The sequence below is a fragment of the Castor canadensis genome, chromosome 7 (genome assembly GCF_047511655.1).
Source record: "Castor canadensis chromosome 7, mCasCan1.hap1v2, whole genome shotgun sequence".
In the NCBI taxonomy this organism is placed as follows: Eukaryota; Metazoa; Chordata; class Mammalia; order Rodentia; family Castoridae; genus Castor; species Castor canadensis.
Window position 1 is genome coordinate 26,379,549 of NC_133392.1, and position 17,163 is coordinate 26,396,711.

The window sequence follows — 17,163 nt, forward strand, 5'->3', positions numbered from 1 at the left end:
CCTTTGTCTTCCTCTTCCAGGTTTGCAGACTCTACAAAAGGGCAGAAAGTACTAGTCAAGGCAATGCCCAAACTCCAAGTCATGGGGGAGGGCCTGCTCTCCAAGCCCTTCCAATGCCCTGGTTGAACAGACAGCCTGCCAGGAACAAAGTGGGATCCACAGGGAACGCCCCTGAAGGAGGAATACTTGGTTTTTCTAGAGCCCAAGAGCCTACTGCCTGAAACCTCAGAAAAGGAAAGAGGAACCAGGTGCCGGTGGCTCACACCTGTAATCCTAACTTCTTAGAAGACTGAGATCAGGAGGCTCGCAGTTCCAAGCCAGTCCTGACAAAAAACATTTGAGACCCCCCCCATCTCAATGGAAAAAAGTCAGGCACAGTGGCACTTACTGTCATCCCAGCTATGGCAGGAAACTTAAATAGGAAGATCACAGTCCATTTCAGCCTGGGCAAAGAGAGAGAACCTATCTCTAAAATAATCATAGCAAAAAGGGTTGGAGGCATGGCTCAGATGGTACAGTGCCTGCCCAGCAATCATGAAGTCCTGAGTTCAAACCCAGTATCATCCAAAAAAAAAAAGGAAATAGGAATTAAATCTCAAGGGCTGGGGGACAGAGTTCAGTGGCAGAACACTTGGTCAGCATGTAAGGCCCTGGGTTCAATCTCCAACACTGTAAAAATAATAATAATTTTTTTTAATTTTTAAAAGGAGGAAAAAAAAACCAAACAACCTCAAATTCCTTTTCATCTTGACAGGATTACCCCAAAGGTGCTGCAGAAAAAGCAGCGCATAAATAGTGTCCCCACACGAGTTTTCCAGGAGCCCTGGAACTTCAAGGGGGCTGAGTTGGCCATTTCAGGTGGAGCCAGTGGCCACTAGTCCTCCAGCACTGAGCTCTTGGCCTCCACATATTCCAGGGCCTTCGTCTTGACTGCTTGCACGTCCTTCTCAGTGCCGTGTTGCTTCTCAAAGTCCAGGTAGCGCTTAAAAAAGAACTTCATTCTCTTGGGGGCCAAGCTCAGATGAATGACCCGCTCAAAGATGTCCCTAGAAGGAAGAACAGGACAGCGATTGCTTCATGGTCCAAGCCATGACTCCTGGATGGTACTCAGTCAGTTGATTTTAGATCCCCTATCATCTAGCACCCCCCTTTATTTTACTATCAATATGACCTCCTGTGATGCCCTGGGGAAAAAGACACCGCCTCATTTTCCAAATGAGCAGACATTCAAAAAATGTCAAATGTCTGACTTGCCTCAAGTTTCACAGTGATTGAGGACAAGGCTACTGGGATGGGGAAACACAATGAGGTATGGTTCTTTGACAGAAGCAAAGTTAAAATCCACAGAAGGGCATGGATGAGGTGCTTGTTCTTTCTGGAGCGTACTCACCTCCAGCCCTCCCTGCCCTGTGGGGATAGTGGCGGGGCAAAAGTGTGATCCTGCCCTGTGAAGGTTCCACCCGGTGAGTCAGGCACAGATGTGAATCGTGAGGGCATCCCAAGTGTCCTGACACTCAGGGCAGGGACCAGGCCACCTCCCACCAATAGTTCACATACAGATCAGAAGCTGGCCTTTGGGGCTGGAAAAGTGAATGAAAGTGGATGTGGAGAGTAATGTGAAAGCTATTTTTCTAGCTTGAGTAACAGAACTAGGAGCTGCTGTGCATCTAAAAATCATCAGTGTGGCCAACAACCCTCTACCCCCGCTGCCCACCAGGAGATCTGGTCTGTCTTCCCCTCTCACCGGACTTCCTTCTGGCTCCCATGCTTGATGAGCATGTCAATGTAGACTGACCAGACATCTGTGCGCTTTGGATAGGTACTCAGTATGCTTTCAAAAATGGCTTTGCCTCGCTCTGCATCCCCCAGCTGGAACTCCAGCTGGGCAAACTTGGAAATCACATCCACATCTGCAGGGAGAGGACAGCTCAGAGACCTGGTAAGCTGACAGACTCCTTACCACAGCACCATGTGCTACAGGAACAGTCTGAGTCTGACTCTCTGCTCTGAGCCAAGACCTAGGTTATCACAAGAGGGATAAATCCCCAAAAGGACAGTGGGGTAGTTTTAGGGCCAAATACACAATGGGTTCTACAGACACCTACTCTCTAGGTCTGGAAGAAGTGTGTGTTTTTCCTTCCTCTATCTTTTGGAGTTTAGCATTTGAAAAGCAGCAGACACCATTGTGTTCATGAACATAAAATCAACAGAAACACAACTCTGTACCCCCCACAAGGCTTTCCTAACTCAAGCTTGACCACCCTGGATGAGAAGACACCAGTCTCTATTCTCAGATATCTGAGAGCCTAGTGAATTGAAAGGAGCACTTACGCTCCTTGGTAGGTAGGCACTCAAGGGCTCGCTGTAACACACGGTGACTGGCCCCAGCTTGACTCCCCCGCAGAACAAAGGCACCATATTTGACCCAGATAGCTTTCTCCTGATGGAAACGCTTCAGCATCCGGTTGTACAGCTCACCAGCTTCCTGTGGGAAACACAAGGTAAATTGAGGAGAGTGTGGTACACAATCTATGATGCTCATGAGAAACTAGATTGGCCTCACTGGAGCCAAGTCCTGTCTAGGCCTAATTTTAGAGGCCTAAGGAGAGGAGAGAGAGGAGAAGCTCATTAAGAGGAAAGCATGAGGCAGTTTCCTTACTAATACTGCCTAATAAGGAGATCCTGGACTAGAAGACAGAATGTGAGAATGTCAAGGGGAAACTGGAGAGAGGAAAAGGCATACTAGGCTGTTATGTCACCTTTTATCATGTGGCCTAAGGGACATGATAAAATGAAGAGACCACTGTCCCTCCAACTTCTGAAGCCATCGCTTTCACTACCTACACTTCACTTGCCCAAAGTAGAAGTGGGAAGAAATGACTTCTCACTGGAGGATAAGGAAGTCAGGGCCCAGAAGTAAGGTAGTGAGCTTGGGGTAGGATGGCACACAGAACACAGGGGTTTTTCCGACTCTTGGCCCCAGGACTCCCAAAAGGGCCTTTTCAAGAGACTGAGGTCTCTGGGCAGCTGGCCACTGTACCCAGCCTCCTACCTTCAACTTCCCAGACTTGGTATAGATGTCAGCCAGATGGAGAAAGACCTTGAGAGGCTCGTTGTACTGCACAGCCCGCTCAAAGACCTTGGACAGGGACTCCTGAGAGCCATACATGTTTTCCAGGTTCAGAAATGCCACCCACACGTTCAGTTTCTCCTGCTCCTCTCTGTAGGCAGAGTGAGCACACATGAGCTCCTTCAACTCAACGAGCCCCCCACTCCCATCCGGGTTGTCCATGAGCTACTTTCTCCCAGACAATACCCATGTTCTTAGGTCCTACCCTTCAAGTGTGGGCAGAGACCCTGTCCCCTAGCCCTGACTGCCATATCTGAGGCTCCCCTAGTTTCTGCCTCCATTCCTGAGAAGGAAGCCTCCAGACCAGGCTGGAAATAGACTCTTAGGTTTGACTCTCTCCCCAAACTAAGGGAATGAAACAAAGGATTGTCCTTCCTCTTCACTAAGCTTCATTCAGAAAATTTTACTTGGCCTAGAAAATGGACAGCCATAGGGATTTTACCCAGATAAGTGCTGAGCTATCTTCCCTATTCTACTTGTCTAAATTGGGAAACTTATTGAAGTATAGAGACTAATAAATGTCACTGTAGCTATTTCAGTGAAGAAGACCATAAAATACAAAGGAGCAGCTATTTCACAGATGGTCTGGGAACCCATGGGCCACTGGTGAAGTCACCCAAACTGCCATCAGCCTACCCAGGAGGAAATGACCCATTGTGGCCAACTATGCCAGTTAGAACTTGAGGTGATACAGTGCTATCTAAAGGCCCCTCCTGAGAATGAGGGAGCCAAAGCCTAGACCTGAAGGAGATGGTCTTTAAGGCCCTCTCAGCCACAGCCCGGGCCTTTTCGATCTCCGTGGCCTGCAGGTGGAAAGCCATGTACTGCAGCCATAGGATGGAGCTGTTGGGGGAGCTCAGGACCAGCCGGTCAAAGTCATCTGCTGACTCCGGCTGTCGCCCGGGATCCATGAGTGCCTCTTCGATGCGGCACAGCTCTTTCTCCACCTTCTGCTTCTCCAACTCTCTTTCCTTCTTGCTTTTCTTTTTCTGCTATGGAAGACAGAAAAGTAAGCAAATCATCTGCTCCCTAAACCTCAGCGGAGGTCCATGGTAGAAGTCACAAGTTGGCAGGGCAGTCTACAGTCCAAACCCAACCCAGGAAGAGACACCCAAGCTGGGACAAGGTACAGGAGTCTGCTACCAAAAGGTCTCCAAGGACAAAGCCCTGGAAAAACACAGCACCGTGGGTTGGTGTGGCTTCTCATCCTCCTCGCTGTCCGAGCTCTCTCCTCGAGGTGGTAAGGCTGGGGTCAGAGAGTCGAGCCCCACGTCCCAAAGGAAACCTGAAGAGAGCTGCAGCCGGGGCACTTCTGCAGGTTTAGCCTGCTTCCCCTGTAGGGTCACAGAGAAGCTGAGGAAAGCACTTGACTCAGGCTGCTCCCTACTTCCCAGCCCAGCACACAAGAATCCCTCCCTCTTCTCCAAGCCAGGCTAGGACCCAGCCCTCTGAGGAAACTACAGCAGTGACATAGAAGATTTCTTTGTAAATCAATCATGCACATACATACACATATAAAACAACCATGGAGCTAGAGAGATAGGACCAAAATTCTGAGGGTGGTAGGGGTACAAGCACCCAAAGTCTGGGAAGCCCTCCCCAGTGGCTGTACACCCCTTGCAGCCTGTCTTCTCAGCTCAGGAACCATTGCTTCTACTTGTCAGGGAGAATGCAGGCACCTGTCTATCCCTAATTTCATTCAGTTCAACTCAATTAACATGTACTAGGGTTTATTTTATGCAGCCCACTCTATGTATTACCAGGTCCTATCCTCACGAAGCTGAGGACCAGCTGAAGAAACTAATCCCCAACTCCCACCTTCATATTTTACAGGAAATGAGGCAGAAGAGGACAGGGCCCGAAAACAGGGAAGTCCAAGGGTCTCCCTCCCCAGCAGCCTTTCCTTGGGTAGCCCTTACCTTGGGCAGCACATTTGGCTCCTCTATCTCCTCTTCTCCCTCCCGATAATAAACTTCCACACTACTGTCATCCTCCTCCAACGCACCAGCCTTCTTTGGCCTCTTGTTCACTCTTTCCTGTAATGGTGGTAAGAAGAAGCCCAGAAGCCTTCTCTGGCACCCAACTCAATGCCATCCCTCTGTTCCCCTGCACCACCCCTTCCATCTTCCATGCTGCTCTCACTCCAAGAGAAGCTGAGCAGCTGTGGCCAGCTTCTCAAACCCTCCTTTTCTCAGTGAGGTGAGGCAAGATGAGGCTTGATCCTCCCTGAGTGACTGACCTGCTCACTCTCAGACTCCTGGCGTTCCCGCTTGCCCTGCTTCCCCTGTGGTCTCTGGGGCTCTTTCTTCTCCTGGCTGTGTAGCTTCACTTCTACCTGCCCCTTCAGGCTCTTCTTCTTTTTTTTCCTTTTCTGACTCTTCTTCTTCTCCTTCTCTTCTTTTTGGTCCCTCTCCTTGGCCTCTCCTCTTCTCTCCTCTTGCTTCAGAAGTGGCAGATCCAGGGAGGTAGAAAACACATCTGGCTTCCCAGTATCACTGGGGAGGAGCGACAGCTCTATCAGATTCTTCTGGTAGTTCAGGCTGTAGCGGGGAAAGGAGGGCAGAAAGTGAGAAGAGAAAAAAGCACTCAGGATACTGTAAGCAGCACAAGCCTGCTCTCTTGTCACAGGCCTGGTCTGGGCCCTGTCCCACATGCCTCAGGACCCACTCTATTCACAGGAAGAACTTGTACTTGACCTGCTTAGGAGAAAAATTCAGGAGGCAGTTGTGATGCCCCTGCTCCATCCAGCAACACTCAGCAAATATGTACAGGAGCTGAGGTCAAAGATTCCAAACAAGGCTTTTGACTCATCTGAACATAGCATATACCATTACCCAGGCCATTACATTCAAAATGTATCTCAAAATCTCCTCCTAGGGCTCCTAGAAAAAGGGTTTTCTGATTCATATCACAGGTGAGGGACAGAGAGAAGGCAGGTGAGAGAAGGCACCTACCTTAGGACCTTGGCAGTAAGCAGCTTCCCTTCAGGGAGGTATTTGCTATCAAGGTCATTCTTGGGCCAGCTACACTGGGACACATATGAGTACTGGGCCAAACCCACAACTGATGGGCCAAGCCTGAAAGGAGACAGAGAAGAGTCTTGTGGTCACAGATACAACAAGAGTCTCAGCCATGTCTAGTGACTCCTTTCACAGGGACCCAAGTTGTGACAGGATTTATGGCAGACATAATTTCCTGGCATTCAGCAGGATAAAGTGGGCTTTGTAAACTGGAATAAATTACCAAGCATAATGAAACGTGACTTGCATGTTTGTTTGCAGTGCTGGGGATGGAACGCAGGGCCTCAGGCATGCTAGAAAAGTGTTCTACCACTGAGCTACAATCTCAGCCAAGGATATTTTTTACCCCACGTCATAGCATCATAATGCCTAAATCAGAGCTGGGTGCTTCTGGCTCACGCCTGTAATCCTAGCTATCCAGGAGGATTGCAGTTCAAAGCCACCCCAGGCAAATAGTTCACGAGACCTCATCTCAAACATACCCAACACAAAAAAAAGGCTGGCAGGATAGCTCAAGTTATAGAAACTGGGTATGCCATATTCATTGTCCAAAACACCAGACAAGAAATAATTCAAAATGTTTTAAGAAAGGATTTAAAAAGTTGGAATTTTAAAAACTGGTAAGAACTCAAGCTCTCCTTTACATTTCCATCAAAGTCGACTGAGAGGTAGCAAACCCAAGGAAGGTACTTGGGTCTAGGTCCAGGACCCAAGGCCCCACATCACTTACCCCAAGAGCACACCGTTTGACTGGACAGACTTCACGTAGCCCCTAAGGACCTGCCCTTCCTTAATGTCCTGGATGGAGTTAATCTCTGGATCTTCTATTTTGCTTTTTGTCTCTGGGTTTGTCCTTAAAAAGTAAAACGCTTATATACGTATACTTGTAACCTCATTCCTGACCTCCTCCAACATGCCTGAAATAACTGTACTATGCATGTAAGAATATGCCACTGCCCTGTCAGGAGGATGCAGCTTCCAGAGCCTGGCCTCTCTTGAAGTCTTGCCAGGCCTGGGCTGTGTGTCTAAGAGCCAGCTACACAGAAATAGGAAGAAGACGACCAAGCCAGTGACAGGCCAAACCCAAAGCCTGGCCTTATTAACCAAAGAGAGCGAGTGGACCACAGGCTAATCCCTTTCGTGTCACCCTCCCCACTCTCTACCATGGAACTATGGGAGCTAAATCTTCTCCTCTCACCAGTACCACTATCTTACAGCCTTAGACACCCACATTTAGATATGTGAACTTCTCCCTGGGAGACAAGGGCCTGATTAGACAGGTTTTAACAGCAATCTGAACATCCTCAGCTTTCTCAGATAAGAGGTTCAGGATATAAAGTGGATGAACAGACAAGAAAGGTGGGAAGCTAAGGGTTCTGTGGCAGATATATGAACCCTTTCCTTGGTCCTGAATGAATCCTTCTCCCTTCTCATCCCAGAACCACCATCACCCACCTGGATGATCGCAGTGACAAAGTCAATTCATGGTCCTCACTGGATAGGACATAACACCTGGAATGTGAGCAAAAGAGAAGGAAACACTCAATTGTCAGCATCTCTGGAGACAGCAAAGGGCCTGAGCTCCTGCTCCACAAGATTGCCTAACAGGCAAGAACAAGGAGACATGAGACCTGGGTTCTGTTTCTTCATTCTGTTAAAAAACCTGGTAAGGGACTCTGGACAAGTCATGTCACTTCTTTGAATCACAGTTTACTAGTCTGTCAAGTAAAAAGACGTACTCTTCTAACCCAAGAGTTATGTTGGGAGAACAATCTTAGAGGAGACATGAAAACAAAGGAACCACTACAGTCCACTGCGTTGCTGAACTAGGATGTTGGGGAAGTCAATGCATTTTCAACTTGTGATATTTTCAGCATACAATGGGTTTACTGAGACAAAGCCTATCACAAGCTGAGGGGCATCTGTATTTAAGAGGAGACCAGCTCCACATTTGGTCTTGAGAGTATCTAACCACTATAGAGAGACAGATTAACCACAGAAAACCACAACCAAGAATGACCTATTGAAGACATAGAACAACATTTAGAAAGGTGAATCAGCAGGCCTAAGCAGGGGAGGCTTTGAAGAGGGAAAGCAGGATTGACTCTTTCACTGGGTTTCCAAACTATTTCACCTCAAATTGCAACTCATATGCCCTAAATCATAATTTAAAAGTACAGGATCTTAGAGGTGGAAAGGATCTCAGCAATAATATATAGTGCAACTTTTTCCCACAACAGATGTTTGCCTTTCCAACAGGCATCAGAGCCCTTAGGCTAGAAAGGACAAAGGGAATGGCAAGTGGATTTTCTTTCTTTTTTTGGGGGGCAATAGTACTGGGAGGTTGAACTAAGGGACTTGTGCTTGTTAGGTAGGCACTCTATGTCACTAGGCAAATAACTTATTACTCACATCTGACATGATGCAAATTATAATTTAATGCTACTCACAGGTTTAGCTGTCATAAAAAATATTTAAAATAAATACGCTGCTAAACTCCACACCATAATTTTTGTAAGCCTCAGTCTCAAAAGACAAAGCAGATGATCCTGGATGCCTGCAGGACTCATTCTTTTTCTTCTTCAGGCTCTAGGTATTTTTATGCTATTTGGCTCTGGTAAGTAGTTCACAATTTAGGCAGATGCCACTGGCTGGGCCACCTGAGACGGAAGAGGGCAATGACTATTTTCCAATCTTTACCTTCTGAACATATATTTTACTACCAGCCAATTTTATTGTATCAAGCTGAAATCTGCCTCTTTAAGGCCAGTTTATGTAGGCCATAAAATGAGATTAAACTTTCACTGAGAGAGGTGCATTTGGGGGCATCTGAAATAGTTCATAAATAAAATCCCAACCCCAATCTCAAAAAGTTATACCTTTACAGGAAACACCTAGAGATATTTTTTTAAATTAAAACTATGAATTTTTCAAATAAAAATGAGCAGGTAATGTGGATAAGCAAAGCACAGAAAAAATACAAAGAACCAATAGAGAAATGGCCACCAACATAAGAAGTGTAAATTGAAGTGAGAGATCATTTTTGCCTATACAATGACTAAGATAAAGATTAATATCCAGCGAAGGTAGGGATATGACAAAGGCACATACTGTATGCTGCTAGTGGGGATATAAATCAGCACAGTTGTTTTGGGGGACAATTTGGCAAAATTTATAACATCATTTGACCCATTAATTCTATTTCTAGGAACTTATTTCGAAGATATACTTTTACTGTTATCCAAACATGTACAAAGATATTCATTTCAACATTACTGTCCACAGAGAACTGGCTAAATAAATCTTGATTAAAAGACAAATAATGAAATATTAAATGTTAGAAATATGGCTACTCGGGAGACGGAGATGGGAAGGATTGTGGTTCATGGCCAGACTGGGCAAAAAGTTAGTGAGATCCCATCTCAACAATAAGTTGTACATGGTGGCCCACCCCCACAATTCCAGCTGTGCAAGAGGCATAAGTAGCAGGATCTCAGTATAAGGCTGGTCCAAAGCAAAAAGTGAGGCCCTATCTGAAAAAATAACTAATGCAAAAGGGACCAGAGGCATGGCTCAAGTACAGTACTTGCCTAGCAAGCACAGGACCTTGATGAGTTCAAACCCCAGGAACACCACCACTACCAAAAAAAAAATAAAATAAAAAATTAAGGTAAAAGAGCAAGGTAGAGTTAGATATATTAGCATGGGAAAGGAGATTATTTATAATCAATTGCTTTGAGGGAAAAAAAAGCAAGCTGTGAAACAATATAATGAAATTCTAAGGGCTGGGGATGTAGCTCAGTGGTAGAGTGCTTGTCTAGCATGTGCAAGGCCCTTGATTCAATCCCAAGCACCAAAAATCAGTAAGTGAAATTCTATTATTATATAAAGTCAAATTATATCCATGTGTGTTAAGGCCTGAAAAGATTAGAACCCCAAGTGAATAAGGGTAACAAACAGTGGAGAAAGAGCGGAGTGACAGAGAAGTGTATTTTCTATTTCATACCCAGTAAAAAAAAAAAAATCATGTATTACTTTTGCAATTAAAAAAGATACCTACCAATTCCACAGATAGGTAAAGGAGGAAGAAATCGTGGCTTACCTGACAATCTTCTCGGGGACAAAGTCTTCTAGGGGTGCCTCAGAGTAGGAGTCACTCAGGTGAAATATACTGACTCTCCCCATTTTCCCAAAGGGGAAGGCGACAGTCAGCCCCTTGTAAGGAATCACCTTCACCACTCGGCCCATGGCCAGCTCCCCTTTCTCAAGCTTATGAGGACCTGGTGGGAAAAAATGAACCTGGCTCAGGGAGAAAGAAATGACAGACAGCTAGAACATAGACCCACCAAGGGCTGGGGGAGGTGGAGGCCACCCAGACTTGCATGTCCAGGCCGAGTATACCATGAAGACCCCACTTACCACACCCTATATCCCCAGGGACAACCTTTCTGAAGGACTTGGGAAAACCAACTGTAGGCACAGGTGACTCAAGAGAGTGGCAGCCCCAAGAGGAAAACTGTTCCTAGAACACCAGCACCCAGCTATGTCAGGATTCCAACACTGAAGGTGTACTTCAACTTGGGCAGGAACTGAAGACCCCTTCCTTTTTGGGGGTGGGGGAGTGGGGAGGGTGAGTAATGCAGACTTGAACTCAGGGCCTACACCTTGACCTACTCCACCGGCCCTTTTTTTTGTGATTTTTTTTGAGATAGGGTCTTGCAAACTATTTGCCCAGGCTGGCTTCAAATTGCGATCCTCCTGATCTCTGCCTCCTGAGTAGCTAGAATTACAGGCGTAAGCCAGTGACACCTGGCTTTTCACCACCCTTTCTTCCCCCTCCCAACTTTCCCTTCCCAGACCAGATACCACTTCACCCCCATACCTATGAGTGAGAGACACAAGAAGGCCTTGGAGGAATCGGGGCCAACCACAGTAGCCTTCAAGGCCTGGCCAATCTGAAACTTCTTATCTGGATGTTTTAGAACCTAGGAGGATTTAAAAAAAAAAAAAAATTCCTGATGCTTCCACAAAGGTCTGTCATTTATCCAAAACCATAATATTAAGTCTCTATAGTTAGTACCTCCCAAATCAATGCCTAAATAAGCACAGGGCTACTTCATACCAACTGGGAACACAACAGTCAGAGTTGAGCTTAAGGAGAACTGGGTCTCCTCTCCAGGGATCTCATGTACACTGACCTTGAAACTAAGAGAAGTGAGCAACATGGGAATTCTCCCTCGGATGTCCGGTGCAATCTCCACCTCAAGCCATTTCTTAACGACATTGTACTGGGGGAAAAAACAGGAGTAGGGTTGAATTGTGAATTGCTCACTATTTTGAAATTCATAATTTATCTCCCCAATGAGGCAAGTTTTTTAGGAGCTAAGGCCATGTGTCATTGCATACCAGCCCAGCATGGTAGCAAGCATAGAATCAAATATCTAGTACCAATGACCTTTGTCTCCAGCTTCACCCTCTTTTCTTCTGAAAGAAGGACTTTAAATTGCAGGTTGACAATTACGCACCCTCTTTAAGAAGCAAGTCACAGTCTGACCAGTCCGGTACTGCTTAATCTTCTCCACAGGGCTTATAGAGTAAGTGTCAAGAGCAGTGTGGCCATTTTTTTCCAGTTCCCTGTAAGCAGAAAGGTGATGGGAAAAATAACTCAATCTCTGTATTTTTTATTTTATTTTATTTTGTTTTTTGATGGCACTGGGGTTTGAACTCAGGGCCTCATGCTTGCTAGGCAGGCGCTCTACCACTTATCCATCTCTGGATAAGGCTTCTGACTTAAAACCATCTCCCTCAAGTGGCGATGGATCATCTGTATAGGGCTGCTCTACTCTACCCACTCTCCACAGCCGATCTCTCTTCATTAAGGGGAATCTTCACAATACTGACCCAGGCCAATATTTTCCTTGTCATTCACCTATGTACAAACTAGCTGTGAAGCTTATGACAATCTTTACAAACTTAGGAAATAAGACTTTTTTATTTCTTTCATAATACCTTAGCTATTGCTTTTAAGTTTGCCGAACTGCCTTCACAAATAATCTCTCATTAAACTTTACAACAATCTCCTGTGTGAATTAAGCAAGACAGATTTTAAACCCATTGTATGCTATTGAACAAGAGTTGAAGTCAAGGATTGACACAAAAAACAGGGTGCTAACCCTCTGTTATGCTGCCATTGTCATCTTGACTCTTTGTCTTTTCAGAAAAGCAACAAGAAAAAAAGCTGCAATCCACAAATCACTTCCCCCAAAATGACAGAACTGCTAGCCCAATTTAAATAATTTCTAAAGTTATTTTAAATAATTGAAATAATTTCTGAAGCCAAACAAAACTACAATCATTAATAAAATGATACAAGTAATGATGATAACAATATAAAAAGACAACACCAAGTGCTGGTGGATGTAGAAAATGGGAACCTTCCTATACTGTAAAGGTTGCAAATGCATATATTCTATGACCCAGTAATTCCAAATGAGAATGCAGAACAAGTTCAAGGCTATTCACTGTGGTATTGCCGATAATCATTTTTCTACATTTTATAGAAAAACTGGAAGCAACTCCAAATGTAATCCAAAAGTTTGAGGAACATGTACAGTTTGGCACATTCATAGTATGGATTACTATTACTGAAGTTAACACAAAAATGGGTAGATCTCAAAACCATAATATGGAATGAAAAAAGCAAGCTACTAAATACTAAGTACTACATACAATTTACATAAACTGATATAAAAATCAATTAAATGTCTTTCACCCTGACTTCCAAATCTACTTTTAAAATGTAAGCATCAGAGAAATAACACTACTAGAGAAATGCCACTGTTTTATTTCTCAGAGTCCTTGAGATGGAAATAAAGTAACAGTAAGACATAAGTACATGAAGAAGGTGGACGACGTCCTGGGGTTTGTTTATCCATCTGTCTGTTATTTTACCTCTGTATCACCCACTTCCTCAATAAATCCACTTATTTCCTGGCTTAGTCCCCTCTGCTACAGCTAGGTAGTAAGTACCACTCTGGCTGATACTAGTCTTCCAGGACAGGGGGTGGACTAATGACAATCATGTTGCTGAAAGGTTCTAGCACTCTGTAGACTGTAGAAGGTGTTCTATAGAGCTCAATGACTCATCCCTGACAACATTCATTAGTTTAAGATCTCTACCTTTAGCTGGGCACCAGTGGCTCATGCCTATAATCCCAGCTACGTGGGAGGCTGAGATTGGGAGCATCTCAGTTTGAGGCCAGCCTGGACAAACAGTTTGAGAGACCTCATCTCCAAAATAACCAGAACAAGGTGAGCTGGTGGCATGACTTAAGCAGTAGAGAGACTGCAACTGCAAAAGCCCTAAGTTTAAACCTCAGCACCACCAAAAAAAAAAAAAAAAAAAAAGGTATCTACCTTTAGTTCAAATAAACTACTTGACCTCAAACTTAATTATGGGTCTAATTAAAACATGACATCACAGCTTAAGGTGATGATATTGCAGACTAAAACTGCAAACATAATGAAGTCTTCTTTTTCACAACAAAGACTGGAGGGGATACAAACAAAATCTACAGACTAAAGAAACCACAGAGTAAACAGACAGAAAAGTATCTCACCACCAAGTCTTATTATTATAAAACTAAAGGGCTGATTTTGAAATTCTAAAATTATGGGTCAGCATCTAAAGTTCAATGTCCCAGGAATATTTCCCTATCTCAGATACAAGCCTTCTCAGACATACTATACTTCTACTCTGATTCCTTCAGGATGCTGACCAGATGTTACCCTTGGAAGATACTCTGCAGGTCCTTCTGCAACATCCCTCAGTTTGTAAGACTTACAAACTGGATAGATTCCTGGCTGAACCTGAAAAACCTTTCTTACAGTAATGTGCATCTAGTTCCATTCATCAATGGCCTAACAATTCCAAGAGGTTGGGTTCTTCTGTAGAGGAAGCAGGAGCAGACAGGCCACTGGATATTCTGAAAAAAAGAATCCCTGACAAACAGGATCACCCATTACATGGAACTATTAGTTTCTGTCTCCCTAGAATCTCTCTGCAGAATCCACCAGAACATGACTTTAAAGCTCAGATTTTGGTCACCAAGCAGTAAAGTAATAGAAACAGAAAGAATAGGTTACTCTTGGCTACATGTTTATATGGGGAATTACTGAATTCTAGAAAACTGAGTTTAGAGTACAAATGTTTCTTTTTAATCAGATGCTGACAAATAGAACTGCAATCAGCCTTTAAACTGATACTTTAAACTCTGTACATAGCTTCTACATTAATTTTCATACAATTCCTCTAATTAGCCCTAGGAGGGTCCAAAAAAAAAAAAAAAGTAACCAAGGCTGGGGATGCAGATCTGTGGTATAGCACAAAGCCCCAGGTTCAATCCCCATACAGCAGAAAATAAAAACAGAATATGAAGCCAAGAATACATATTCTTTCAGTGTGGACTACTGCTTGGTGATGACAAACTGAGTTGAAATAGTAGGTCATGTTCTGGTGGATATGCAGAAAGCGTTATTCTTGAAAGGTTCTTGGGGGAGGCAGGCAAGGGGGAGTTTGCACTCACTATACTCCATGTAGGAGTGGCTTTGGTTTGTCTGTAGTCATTTTTGTTTCCTACTAGAAAAATAAAGTAACTTGGACAGAGGGAGGTAAAAGAAGTCACAACACCAGCAGAATCAAGATGAGAATTCCAAAAGCCCAATTCCAAAGCCATGGTTCTTTCCATAAGCTCATGCTTCTAGGGTCCTCCTCACCTTGGCCGAACACTCAACTCCAAGATGGTTCGAATAAATCTGGGGTGACTAATTGGTAGGAACCTAGAGAATTAAGAAAGTCAAATTAAGAATGTCAAATTGCTTCTCTTATTCTCTGTAATACAGTGATCTATAGATCACGATTTCTCTCCATTCCACCCCAAACCACTACTGATGGGTAATGTGTCATGCTGAGGGTCCCATTCTCATCCCTCATAGGAAATGATAAGGAGCTAAGGAGCTGGCTTGTCTGACCTATTAAGACTGTTATATCAGACTATGAAAAAAATTTCCTTAGACTATATGCTACAACTCTTTCATTCTAGAAACAAGGACACTGAAGTCTACAGAGGATAAATGACTTATTAAAGATCCCAGTTAGTTCCTGAAATTAATATACAAACTATTGACCACATTTTTTCCCCTTTGTTATAGCAAGGAATTCTACTATCATAACATATGCTGTAACTTGATTTAACATAAATGAATATAATTAAAGTGGGGGATGGATTATGATAATTACTGACAGTGTATGTACTAAGTAAAAGCTATGAGCCAGGCAACGTACGAGGCACATAACATACATGTTCTCTTTTTCCAGTCTTCTCATTGGCCCTTCAAGGCAGGCACTACCATTATTCTCACTTTACAAATTAGGGAAATAAAACTGAGTAAAAGTAACTATCAGCACAGAGCACAGTTAATTTAAAATTCAAACCCACATCTGATTCCAAACCTATCCTTTTAACCACTACACACTACTTTTTTAAAATATCATGCTAAAGGATTCTTTGGTGAATGCCTTTTTTGTTAGCTAAGAGAAAATCCAACTACATGCAACTTTTTAATACCTGCCTACATTCCCTCACCATCCCCTCTGCCCCCATTACAACACTCTCCCTCAAAACGAACCCATCCCCTAAAGCCTCCATACTTCAGTGTCTTCACATCTCGCCCACCAATCACTCGGGCAGTGACTGTCTTCCCAACTTTCAGCTTGGTAGTAGGAGAGGTGCCCACTGGAACATCATCTAGTATGTGGGAGGCATGGATACAGCCAATGATGCCATCTTCCAGAGTCACAACCACATGGGTGGCCTTAATAGACTTGACAGTCCCAGTGACAATGTCCCCAATAGCTAGGGTGTGCTTCTTCTGAGTCCCAGCCAGAGCTGGTTCCTCCTCCTCCTCCTCCTCCTCAACTGTCTCAGAATCCTTCCGAGTCTGTCTCATGGTCCTCTTAGCAGCTGGCCCCTCAACAGCCAAAAGAAGACCAGTCACTCCCGGTTCTGTGGTCTTGAGGGTTAGACAGACACCCTGTCCCACCTGCAACTTCTCAGAGTCAAAACGGAAGGTGTCGTTGAGGTGAGAGGTCAGGGAGAAAGCTACCAGGTGGCCAGTCTCTACTAAGGAGGCCACGGCAAAGGACTCCTCCAGGTGCTGCACAATTGCCTGATGCTGGCTGCCTTTTTTCAGCTGGAAAAGAGAGGAAAACAACCACCTCTGCTTTACAAAATGGTCACTTGCACAGAGTAGAACTAGAGAAAGCCCTGATGCCTTATGTCCAGCGGACTGAGTTATAACCAATTAGCTGGGATTTTTTTTTGGTTTTTTGAGACAGAGGCTCTCTGTATAGCTCAGGCTGAATTCAAATTCCCATCTTCTGCTTTAGCCTTCTGGGTGCTGGTATTACAGTCGTGTACCACAATGCTTGGCTTTTTTTTTTTTTGCAGCACTGGGGTTTGAACTCAGGCCCCTGCTGGATTTTGTTTGGAATTCAGATTCCTAGGCCCCATCCTATAACTGGTAAATCTGAATTCTACAATTTAGGTGATTCTGATGCATAGTCAGGCGACCTCTAGTGGCCTTAAGATACTAAGTCCTGACCCTCAGTCTGAAGCACTCCTCCCAATGCATTTGCTCCTTCAATCTTCAGTAAGCAGTCTTTATTGAGTGCTGTGTATAAGGCACCTGGCCCAACTTTCCTCAAAACCCAAGTAGTGCTTATGTGCTTCTATGTCCAAGCTTCACCTAGATGATAAAATGCTCAAGTGCCCTGCTAGAAAACTGAGGGAGAGTTCAGGTTAAACAGGAATTCTTTGTCTCTCCTAAAGTTTTAAAATTGTAGCTGGAGGCGTGGCTCAAGAATCAGAGCAAGCAACTCATGGTTAAGGATTATATCTAGATAATTCTCTGTATTATACTCTACAAAATCAGGTGCTTAAGATGATGATCAAA

The 17,163-nt window shown here is 44.3% G+C and overlaps 1 protein-coding gene across 5 annotated transcripts in view; it reads right to left on the reverse strand.

Annotated features, from left to right (window-relative positions):
* Positions 1 to 678: 678 nt before the first annotated feature.
* Pdcd11 (programmed cell death 11) overlaps positions 679 to 17,163 on the reverse strand; it is a 39,229-nt gene continuing 22,744 nt past the window's right edge. For 4 of the 5 annotated variants that reach the window (XM_020180773.2, XM_020180771.2, XM_020180772.2 and 1 more), the window contains exons 20-36: positions 15,860 to 16,401; positions 14,926 to 14,988; positions 11,676 to 11,784; positions 11,349 to 11,438; positions 11,033 to 11,135; positions 10,253 to 10,430; positions 7,606 to 7,662; positions 6,881 to 7,003; positions 6,085 to 6,207; positions 5,370 to 5,670; positions 5,050 to 5,166; positions 4,315 to 4,464; positions 3,872 to 4,122; positions 3,053 to 3,221; positions 2,332 to 2,485; positions 1,745 to 1,910; positions 679 to 1,046 (exon numbers count right to left, since the gene is read on the reverse strand). In XM_020180773.2, the coding sequence (XP_020036362.2) occupies positions 875 to 1,046; positions 1,745 to 1,910; positions 2,332 to 2,485; positions 3,053 to 3,221; positions 3,872 to 4,122; positions 4,315 to 4,464; positions 5,050 to 5,166; positions 5,370 to 5,670; positions 6,085 to 6,207; positions 6,881 to 7,003; positions 7,606 to 7,662; positions 10,253 to 10,430; positions 11,033 to 11,135; positions 11,349 to 11,438; positions 11,676 to 11,784; positions 14,926 to 14,988; positions 15,860 to 16,401 (2,868 nt within the window). In that variant the 3' untranslated portion in view covers positions 679 to 874. The remainder of the gene's footprint in view (positions 1,047 to 1,744; positions 1,911 to 2,331; positions 2,486 to 3,052; positions 3,222 to 3,871; positions 4,123 to 4,314; positions 4,465 to 5,049; positions 5,167 to 5,369; positions 5,671 to 6,084; positions 6,208 to 6,880; positions 7,004 to 7,605; positions 7,663 to 10,252; positions 10,431 to 11,032; positions 11,136 to 11,348; positions 11,439 to 11,675; positions 11,785 to 14,925; positions 14,989 to 15,859; positions 16,402 to 17,163) is intronic. The other variant, XM_020180774.2, reaches the window with a different exon arrangement.